This window comes from Mastigoproctus giganteus, chromosome 3 (genome assembly GCF_048544385.1).
Source record: "Mastigoproctus giganteus isolate SK-2022 chromosome 3, ASM4854438v1, whole genome shotgun sequence".
Taxonomy (NCBI): Eukaryota; Metazoa; Arthropoda; class Arachnida; order Uropygi; family Thelyphonidae; genus Mastigoproctus; species Mastigoproctus giganteus.
The window spans coordinates 227,975,209-227,986,746 of record NC_143577.1 but is presented as its reverse complement, the minus strand read 5'-3'; the positions used below and the strand labels follow the sequence as shown (position 1 = coordinate 227,986,746).

At 34.2% G+C, this 11,538-nt stretch overlaps 1 protein-coding gene across 1 annotated transcript; it reads right to left on the bottom strand.

Moving 5' to 3' along the window:
• Window positions 1–213: 213 nt before the first annotated feature.
• LOC150088809 (mitochondrial inner membrane protease subunit 1) lies at window positions 214–7,382 on the bottom strand. The gene is made up of 2 exons (XM_090370329.1): window positions 7,351–7,382; window positions 214–718 (listed from the first exon to the last, which is right to left on the bottom strand). The coding sequence occupies exon 2, from the start codon at window positions 694–696 to the stop codon at window positions 214–216; it is 483 nt and encodes a 160-aa protein (XP_090226455.1). The 5' UTR covers window positions 697–718; window positions 7,351–7,382.
• Between the last annotated feature and the right edge of the window lie 4,156 nt (window positions 7,383–11,538).

The window sequence follows — 11,538 nt, the reverse complement described above, 5'->3', positions numbered from 1 at the left end:
GCAACATCAGATACTCTCATGGTCTTGATAAAAGGAAACAGAAATTGATTTAGGGAGTAACTTAAAGGAGCAATAAGAATGAAGAACTATAAAGATTTTAAAGATAGATTTCAAACTTCATTAATCTGTGAAAATAATCACTTGGAGAAATTTTTACTGGTTCTTTGCATGACAAATGCCAATCTGAGCGATTTTTCCTAAATATTACGTACATCACTTATCTGAGAAAAATAGGGCTTTTTCATAAGGCCATACTTTGCATACAGCTTTACCCCTTAGAAGTCCGACAGGGACAGGCCCATATGTACGAGAATCAGTTGAATTTATTTTATTGTCGCCTTCAAGCCATACATGTCCTTGAGGAATAAACTCTGAACGAAAGCCTTTTCTAACCTTCTCACCAGGTAGTGCTACAATACGTTTACAAATATACTGTCTGGGATTTGTTGGAGAACGAGCTATAACAATGTCTCCTTTATTGATTTTTCTCCTCAAGATTGATATGTGCTCTGTAAGGATTACATCGTTTGAAAATATTGTAGGTTCCATAGAAGGTCCACTACATATCACAAAGTCTCCCACAAATTCCATAGTACAATAAATTACGCATCCAAACTGGATACCATATTTAGCAGCAACAAAGCTATGGCTAACAATTTTTTGGAAAACTTTCCTTATTGTAGCTGCAGTAGCCATTTTCAACTTGCAAATTCACAACCTAAAAAAGACAAAACAGAGAAGGTGGATTATGAATATATTACGCCAGTATTTCCCAAAATTTTGTCTTTTATGCACCCTAAATTATATAGGGGCACCCTTATTTATTGATAATATATATAAATATAATATTTTACTGAAGAAAGATAATTTTATAAAATTTAAAAAAAATTTTAGAATATTTTTCAGGACAACAGAATATTTAAATGCAAAATACGCTTTCCTTAAAAACTATTTGTAATAAAAGTGCAGTTAATAAAAAGAAGTTATTTCTTCTAATCAAACAATTTGCATTGCTCATGAAGGGGCATCTTTCCGCCCCTATACTTTGGGAAACACTGAATTCTGCTTTTAGATTAAAAAAGAAGTACGAAAAAAAATATATGAATTAAATTAAAATAATTAACCCATAACTGGGCAAGTCATGTTTTTTTTTTGAGATATCACACAAGCACTTGGTTAAATGGGGTAAAAGTTATTGTATTTATAATCTTAAAAATTGGAAAGAAATAATTCTAAATTGTTCATTCTTTGATGCCACCTTTATTTTCAGTTTGTTTAAAATCCACTTTTTATATATTAAAAACATATATTTTAAACCATCCTCTGCGACACTTCAGACATTTTTCATCATCTCTCTTATCCAAATATTTTTTAACATTATTTCCGTTATTATCTTGTCTGACAGTGAGTGAAATGTCAGTCAAAAAATCCATGTCCTTCAATATTTGGATATACAGTAGAGCGTTAGTTATCTGGAATAATTAGTGTCAGACCTCTTCCGGTTAGCAAAATTTTCCGGATAATCGAATGCAAGGTAAGATTAAATAAATTCTGTTATAATGTACTAAAGTAAAATAAAAAGATTTTAAATAGCATGAAAAAAAAAAAATTATTTAATTAAAAAAATAATAATAACTTATACATAAAAATTCATGCATTTACATTTGTAGGTATATTCAGAAAGGTATTTTACTGCAAATTTTATGTGGAAAAAATTTAAAGTAATTGTTTTAAATAATGTTCGATCATTTTTTGTTTCATTTGTAGTTGTGACTTATTTTTTTGCTGTTAAATCTCTCAAGTTCCTTAATAATATCAATTTGATTATATCACATTATTTCTGGTTTTCTGCCCATTTCAGTGGTTTTTTTTTCGTTGACATTTTACTTTAAAAAAACTGAGAAAAATAATAAATTGCACAGTTTCGCGCTGATCATTCTTACTGAATTTGGAGCTAAACTAAACATAACATGAAGTGAAGAGGACAGAATATGTCATGAAAAATTTAGTTTATGGAAGTGAATGACTAAACTCTATCACTCATGATAGAGTTTAAATTTTCTTAAACCCAAGAAAACCCATCAGTCCTAATCCAACATTTCACCAGATATATGACATAAAAAAAACACAGAAATACTCTCGTAGCATAATAAAAATTTGTCTCAAATACTACCATTAATAAAAAAAAAAAAAAAAACGGAGAGATAAATTAGCCTTTCAAATTATTCTGGCTAATTTTTTTTTTTTTTTTTGCTGATTTACTTTAATTGACTTCTGGATAACCAACGTTCTACTGTACTGCCAGAAAAACGGAGTAGGTGACAAATGTCACTAATTAAAAATTCTTATCTGTCAGCACATGCATCATATAATTATCACAATAAGCTTAATTTTATACTGCATTTTTCCTTTTTGTGTGATAACTAACTGAGATTTCTGGAATTTTCAATGGAGAAATTAAAGAAAACACTTTTGTTGAAAGGTACGGGGGGGGGGGGTTGCTGTGTGGAGAGAGAGTAGATGAGGAGTATGAAATCACCGAAATCATGTGGGGTCTTGAAGACTCCAGGGCACCTGGTTATGGGTTAAACAGTGGAAAACCCATGTCATTAGCTTCTAATTTCATGATGAACTCATTATCCAGTAGAATATGGTTATCAATAATTGACAAATTATCATTTTTAATTTATTCATTAATGAAGACAATTACAGCAATGACTTCTAGTTACTAATGTGAATATAATTAAATACAGTATATAGCAAAGGCTTTAATTTTCATGCTTCTATATCTATCTGCTCGATTATAAATGCATAATTAAAAGCAGCTGGTTACAGCTGGAAATTAAAAGTGAAAACAAATAGAAAAAGAAAACATTAAGACAGCACCCATTAAGAAGTGCAGCTCTCTAAAGGATCATCATGAAAAACCACTAGTGTATGGCAAAAAGTTAACTATAAAATAGCCCAATTACAGTTTTTATTAGAAAAGTAAAATTAAAATGTTAAAATATATTTATTGAAAAAACATTAAAGTAAATAAACTGGCAAAAAGCTGTCTCTTTTTTTCAATATCATCAATATCACCTTCAGATGTCGTTAATGTGCATGCAAGAAGAAATCATATTTAACAACTGGAGAAGCAAATATGTTAAGGGAGCTTAAACTTGAATTGTTCACAAGAACCTAACATTATTTCAAACTGCATATGCTGGAAATTTTTACTGGTAACCTAATGTTAAGGGTGTTTTCGTGCATGCTCTTAAATTTTTTAACAGCTAGTGTTTCCATGGTGCAAAATTTATATCCTGTTTATAGAAAGAATAATCAACAAGCATGGCTAATTTTGTTTTAATAACACTTATGAAAGCTGTAGTTATGATAGTAGGCAAGTATTTGGAAAGTTCATAACTGAAAGAGGTAGAATCAATGTATTTTGCTGAACAACTTTCTTGACAATTTATCAAATTGATTACATTGTTTTAGATATGATTTATGTGCATCTACCTTGATTTTTAAAAAAGAATCTATTTTTGAATAAAACTTTAATATTTATAACTAAGCAGATATAGATACAAAAATTAATGCTTATATTATAATTACATACTTTATTTAACCCTATCATAAGTGAGTTCCCGCCCCATAAAAAAAAACCCCTACTTTCTTCAGTGAGTTTTCGATAGTGATGGGCTCAGTGGAGTGAGTTTAATTATGAAAATTTTGAAGTACTGTATTTAAAAATGAAAACTTTATATATAAAAGCTTTTAAATATTAATTTCTTCTTATTCTGACTCAACTACCCATTATTAAAGTAAAGATTTTCAAAAACAAAACCAGAATTTAGAAAAATATATTTAAAAAAAAAACAACAAAAACTCTTATATTTAAAAAAAAAATTTTTGGAGAAATATCCTCCTCATCTATTCATGTATGAAAGAGACCTGGTAGTAATTGTGCAGTCAGATATGAAGTTTTCTAAGCAGTGCAGACAGGCTGCCTTGGGGTATTATCAATGATATACAGGAATTTTGCGAGCAGGGATAAGGGGGTGATTATTCCCTTGTATAAGGCAATGGTCAGGCCACACCTTCAGTACTGCATACAGATCTGGAAGCCTCATTTTAGGAAGGATGTAGAGTTGCTGGAACAAGTACAGAGAAGGACAACAAAGGGGTGCCTTAGGAAGAAAGGCTTAATTTCTGCAAATCACAGCTTCTGGAGACTAGGCACCTGCGAGGTGATCTTATCAAGGTGTATAAGGCCTTGAATGGATTGGGCAGGCTCAGTGCTGATGGGATTCTTACTCTTGCTCAGATTACAAACCTGAGGGGGCATAGATTCAAACTGAGGAAAGACAGTTGTAGAATAGATGTGCAGAAATTTGCCTTTAACCAGTGGGTAGTTGATTGCTGGAACAAACTTCCATCTGTTGTTGTGGAAGTTGATAGCTTAAATAAATTCAAGGCAGAACTAGACAAACATTTGGAACAAATGGATCAGTGAAATGGGAAGGTTTCTTTTTCTTTTTTTTTGGCTGATGCTGTATAAACTTGCTTTCTTGCATCACATGCCTCTACTAATGCTATTGTATCACTTGATTTGATTTTGTTAACTTCTAGATTTACATTCCAGAAAATTCCAGCTTTTGTGAACCAAAATCAGATAACAAGGGCTGAAAGGTGAAATGTTCTCTGGTCTTCAGTCATTTTCATGCTTCCACCTATTAAAACACATATCTACTATTAGTTTGAAACACAGATAAGAGATAGCAGCCTGAGTGGAAAAAAATTAAGACAATTCATATATAAATGGATGCTTTATTTGAAATGTACTTAAAATTACCTTCATAACTGTAGATCTAAGTATGTACTCCTCAGGTGGGAAGCCCACACATTTAAAATAGATCATGTTCACTCCTGAAAGGGTGAACCGGATCAATAATTAATCAAAAATAGTTTAAGAACAGGACTCAATAAACACTATCGCAATGCTAACTAAAATATCCAGCTTGCCGACTAGTATTTTAAGTTGAATGGAATGCAACAAAGAGCAGTGACTAAACAAATCATATCCAGCTCTCATTAGGAGAGTATTACTTGGACAGCACTTTGTGATTAGTTTTATATTCAACACTAACACAGCAAACTATATCCATTTTAATTAATTAAGTCAAAAATAAATAAATATTCCAGTGCTGTTCATTCCTGAAAACATTACGCTGTTTATGTTACAGAGCTTTGTTGGCATACATGATGGTCATAAGCTAGTAAGTTATCATCTTATTTTAATTTGGGTTACTTCAAGTACACTGGCAATACTAAATATATCATTTATAATTAATTTAACATACATATATATACACACTGGTGTTCAAAGAAAGTGCATCACCTAGGAATTTCACATTTCTAACCCTTTTTCACAATGGTATGTTACATTAATGACATCACAAATAGAAATATAAACAAAAGATATTTATTAATAGTTAAGGCAAAGCTAAGGCTTGAATTGGTGGAACCCATGTTTAATCTCCAGAGCTAAGTTCCGGTCAGCCATTCCCCATCTCTTCCATCATGCAGTATGACTGATGATTTTTGAGGTTATGATGAACATCATTAGTAAGTCCAATCTTCCTTACATTTTGAAGGTACAGCTCTAAAACAGCATTCGCAGGCCGGCCGCTAGTTAATACACCAGCCCGAACACGTTGGTAACTCTTTAGGAGGCTTCCAGATCAGCTAGTGTATAATCTTGCCACCTCTACTTTACCAGATAGTGACTGGGGTGACTGGAGTATGTATGTGGGGGGGGAGGAGGATTGTCGAGGCCACGTTATGTCAGTGGATCTGGGTATATTCTTACCATGTGTATGCCATATCCAAAAATTTCATTACTTCATACAGCATGTCCCCGCCACTTTTTTTTACTATTGAATACACCATGAATTGTCAAACTAATAGAGTAAGCTTATCTGCAAAAAAACACTTCCTAGTTCATTTCACAAATATACGTATTATCAATTATAATCTCAACGACGTCCATTTCCAATTGCGGCCTGCCAAATCCCATGTACTTTTTCCTGACAGAATCTCAATTATCAGTTGATTCAACTACTGCTCATCTCAGTTGCCCAAATTATTTGCTGTATGATTCCTTTTGCCTCAAAGGTGGTACTTCCTGCATATGTCCGTTCCGATATTTCCTCTACATCATCCTGTCAAATTCATCTGTTGTCTACCGTTCTCCCAACTCCACTAACCACTTGGAGCTCTTTCACTTCCTCTCTTTGCAACTTGACTTTCTCCAGTCCAACTTTCCTAACAGTGAGGTAATTTTCCTTGGTGATTTTAATGTTCACCAAGCCGGTCTTTAGCCAGCTGGCAGTTGATTGTTGGAATGAACTTCTATCGTTGTGGAAGTTGAAAGCGTAAATAAATTCAAGGAAGAAGTGGACAAACGTTTTGAGTCATTTCACTCATCCAAAAATGGATGGGTTGAAATGGGAAGTTTTTTTTTTTGCTGATGCTGTATAAGCTTACTTTCTTGCATCATATGCCTCTACTAATGCTAAAATCCATTTCCAATGAATCGAAAAAATCTTATTCCCTCCCCCTTAAATCAATAACTGAACATTGGTTTCTGCTAAAAATAAATGCTGAAAGTAAGTTTTTTGACAAAAAAAAAAAAAACTCATCTGCAAGGATGGAAAAACTCCATGAAATTCCTCCCTCCTACCTACAATAACAAAATGAAACGTTTCTAAGAAATCAAATCATGTGACTTTCATGTTCCATTAAAATATCCTGGCTTCTCAATAAAATAAAATAAAATAAATTAATGAAGAAACATCGGCAATTACTTAAAAATTACGCATATAGAAGAGATTAAATAGTAGGTTAAGAAAATGAACATCAGTGACTCCGCCTTCCCCCGAAAATCAGGACCGTCCGATCACCTCACCTCCACAGCAACCCCCACACTTTATTTAGAAATTTAGACTTAACCGTATGCAATCATTAACTAGAAGGCGGAAAAAATACCCTCCTCTGACCACCAATACAAAAAAAGCAGCTATTGGTTTTTTTTTTTTTTTTCGCAATAGATAGAGTACTGAAATGTTTCTGAAACTATCCCTGATAAAAATATTACTTTAAGCCTTTTTGTAAATTCTCATATTATGCTGCATTATTTCTGTGAAGTTATTTAAAATATTGTTGCTTGTAGAGGGTAGGTGTTTGATTATTACCTATATTGTAAATATTTTCCTTGCCAAGAAAGTCACATTTATTTACCTAATATTTAATGCAGTACACTGCAAGCTTACAAATAAATAGTTAAAAGTAATATACACTTACAGATTTACACTTTCATTGGCTTCATATGCGTATTATATTCGTATAGATGAGAAAAATACAATTTATAACCTAAACAGTGCTTATGCATAGAAAAAAAAATATAAATGATGAATACATCGAGGCAAACAAACAAATACTAAGGATTGCATGCCGGCGAACGTCACCTATATTTTCCAGGCACCAAAAAAAACATAAAATAAAATAAAATAATAATAAATAAATAAATGATAATAAAATTTAAAAATAATAAAATAATAATAAATAAATAAATAATAACAAAATTTAAAAAAAAATAAAATAATAATAAATAAATAAATGATAACAAAATTAAAAAAAAAATAAAATAATAATTATTAAATAAATCATAATAAAATAAAAAAAAATAAAATAATAATAAATAAATAAATGATAACAAAATTTAAAAAAAAATAAAATAATAATAAATAAATAAATGATAATAAAATTTAAAAAAAAAATAAAAAATAAATAATAATAATAAAATTAAAAAAATAATAATAAATAAATAATAATACTGTATGTATTCAACAAGTATTCGCTTAATCATATCAAGAAAGACTTGTTCAATAATGAATAACGCAATTTTAAAAATATTTGCACAAATCCAATTCTGTAGAGACTCTACACAAATTATATAACGCAGAGAGGAAGGAGGTCAGGAAATAAGCTGCGTTAACGGTGAGGTGAGCCCTCACGAATTTCACTTAACAGGTTTTTCGTAATAATGAGTAAATCAGTATGTGTACTTAAACTAGAATATTATGGCTCGCAAAACAAGAAGGAAATCTCATCAGTTCTACGGTAGTAGGGCTATTAAAGAAATATAGGTTACAAGTGTTGCAAGCTTCTCTGGTATTTTGTGAATCTAGCTAGTATACTAACTAACACATCAAACGTATCTGAACATCCTTCTCAATGTAGAGAATGATGCCAATGAGATGTACTCAAAGCATTAACAGGTCTAAATATGTGCAGGAAATAGCAGAGATCTATCCTCTCATCATTCTTGGATAAATCGTAAGTAGGCATTTATAGCGTTTCAAAGAGGCTTAATCGTCAGATGCCACATCAGGCATTTGTCACTGCGTGTGAGAAACACGCAAACACAAGAACAGATCTCTAAATAGAAAATTTTATGAAACGGAACGCTCGGTGTTAAAATATCTTACTTTTAATAATAATATGACAAATTCAAACGTGACATTGCCGATGCGTGCCACGAAATGGAACAGCCTTCGGTGCTAGCAGGTCCATTACAAGTCCTACAACCTTACAAAGTTAACCGTAAAGAATGCAGTGGTACAACGCTGACAGTGGTAGAGAATGAAAAGGACCTGGGGGTAATTGTGCAGGCAGATATGAAGTTCTCTGAGCAGTGCAGACGAGCTGCAAGAGTAGCTCATGGTGTCTTGTCAATGATATACAGGAATTTTTCTAGCAGGGACAGGGATGTGATTATTCCCTTGTATAAGGCATTGGTCAGGCCACACCTTGAGTACTGTATACAGGTCTGGAGGCCTCATTTCAAGAAGGATGTAGAGCTGCTGGAACGAGTACAGAGAAGGGCAACAAGATTAGTGAATGGAACAAAGGGTTGCTCTTACGAAGAAAGGCTTAAGTTTTGCAAATTACAGAGCCTGGAGACTAGGCATCGCCGAGGTGATCTGATAGAGGTGTACAAGGCTTTGAATGGCTTGAGCATGCTCAATGCCGATGGGATTCTTCCTCTTGCTCAGAATAATCACCTGAGAGGGCATAAATTCAAATTGAGGAAGGACGGATGTCGGATAGATGTGCGGAAATTCGCCTTTAGCCAGCGGGCAGTTGGTTTGTGGAATAGACTTCCATCGCTTGTTGTTGAAGTTGATAGCCTAAACAAATTTAAGGCTCAGCTGGACAGGTATTTCGAACGAATTGAGGGGTGAAATGGGAGTAGTGGTTGTTTTTTTTTTTTTTTTTTTTTTTTGGCTGATGCTGAATAAGCTTGCTTTCTTGCATCATATGCCTCTACTAATGCTAATGCTAATGCTAATGAAAAAGAACACGGGTAATGCACAAAGTCAGATAGGCCCAAAGAAATGACCGATATGAATCACTGATTCCCAAAGAAAGCGATGAAAAGATTACATTACCAGATGCATGGAAGAGTTCCTGTGAGTCTATACATGGTCTGTAGGGAGATGTACTGCACGAGTTTTCCTGCAGGAGTTACTGTTCTCCAAAATATTAACGAACACTAAACGCTATTTAGAGCTGTTGCCTAGCATGCCGTTCTTCGACCATGGAACAATGAAAATAGGCCCTTTGAGCAACGAGTTGACTTATACAATCTTCAGATCAGGATGTCGAGTCTGGATGTGGAAATATAAACTTTAGTGTAGTGTCCACGATGAAGCTCGAAAAGAGGGGGGATAATCGTTTAGGACAACTCTCCCTAGCTTAGATAAGATTGTTATTTTTAATGCGAAATGCTAGTTATACATTGACATCTTGGACAATTCTGTGATGCCCACACTTTGGAACTTCTTAGGAAACGGGCCTTCCATGTTCCAGCATGATAAAGCTCCTCACATTCCACCTCATTTGAACTGATCTGCCCAATTTATCCATGTCTATTTTGAGTAGCATAACCCGATTACTCCACTCTACATTATCAACAAACGTACACATTAAATCTGATGTACTTTCATCCACTATTGAGGAAAGACAGATGTAGGATAGACGTGAGGAAATTTGCCTTTAGCCAGCGGGTGGTTGGTTGGTTGGTGGAACAGACTTCCATCCCTTGTCATGGAGGTTGATAGCCTGAATAAGTTTAAGACTCAGCTGGACAGGTATTTCGAACGAACAGAGGGGTGAAGTGGAAGTGGTTATTTTTTATTTACTTATTTATTATTTTTTGGCTGATGCTGCATCAAGCTTGCTTTCTTGCATCAAATGCCTCTACTAATGCTAATGCTAATACTACATAATTTTGCTCAATTCTCAAACGGGAAATTCAATCCGAGAATTTAATCTTGGAGGGAGTTGTAGTTTAAGGGTATTACATATCATACAAAGGATTATGAAATTTAAAGTACCCCCCCCCTTTCTTTCGCAGGCTAATTTTGTTGCACTCATTCAGCAGATCCACATCCTTCCTAAAATGAGCTTACAAGATTGTATGCAGAGGCCTAACCATTATCTTATACAACGAAATAATCATCTCCTTGATCCTGCTGGAAAAATTCCAGCGTATCTTTAGCAGAAGCCCGGTGATGCCCTAACACGCTGCCTCCACTACAGAGAGAACTTCATGTCAGACTTTACAATTGTTGTTGGGGTTTTAGGCACACCAGCAACTTAGGCAATATTTCGCTGTATATACAGGGTCATCGAAAAAAGCGTCCGTCATTTCCCTTTTAATTATCTTCTGAAATATTTGATCGATTGCTGTGATTGTAGCAGCAAATAGTGTGGTAACTCACTAAGTTTTATTTGATACCTCAACAATGACCTTGGCTGCGCCATGTGTGCGCAGAATGACTTCTACGCGCACTGCCTCAGTCAGTGTCATTAAGATGGCCGTGCAACAAAAAGCGCAGTGTGTGTTGTGGTACGCTGAATTTAAATCCGCAGTAACAGTGCAACGTCACAACACACACTGTGCTTTCTGTTGCACGGCCATCTTACTGAGCCGGTGTGCGTATGTCATTTTGCGCACACTCACGGCGCAGCCAAGGTCTGGCTTGCATGTGATCTGTGGTCGATTTGCTGGACGAAAAACTCGAGTGTTCGGGAGAAAAAAAATATGCTATCCTCTCCTAAGACCGACTAACCCAATCATGAGAAAAAGACCTAGAAAAATTCCTGGCGTTAATGACTGGATTCGAACTGAGGTCTTTTCCACCAGGTGTAGAGAGGACGATGATTATATCAACTGTGCTAACGCCGAGGGCGATTTTACAATTACCCCTAGGTGTTTTAAGTTCTCCACAGCCTTGAGTACGGTTCACTCAATTGAAATTTTATTCTATCAGTGCTCCCAAAAATGCGTTTATCAACGAGAATCCTCAATTGCCACTTCTCAGCCCACTCCCTAATTTCTCCATATATACTAAGCCACATGTTATATTGTAGTATTACGGATTCCTGTTGTTAATCATTCAACCAACCTTTGTATCACATGAA

Bases quoted from the DNA above. Each gene is read 5' to 3' on its own strand.
- LOC150088809 (XM_090370329.1), bottom strand. From the start codon at position 696: ATGGCTACTGCAGCTACAATAAGGAAAGTTTTCCAAAAAATTGTTAGC.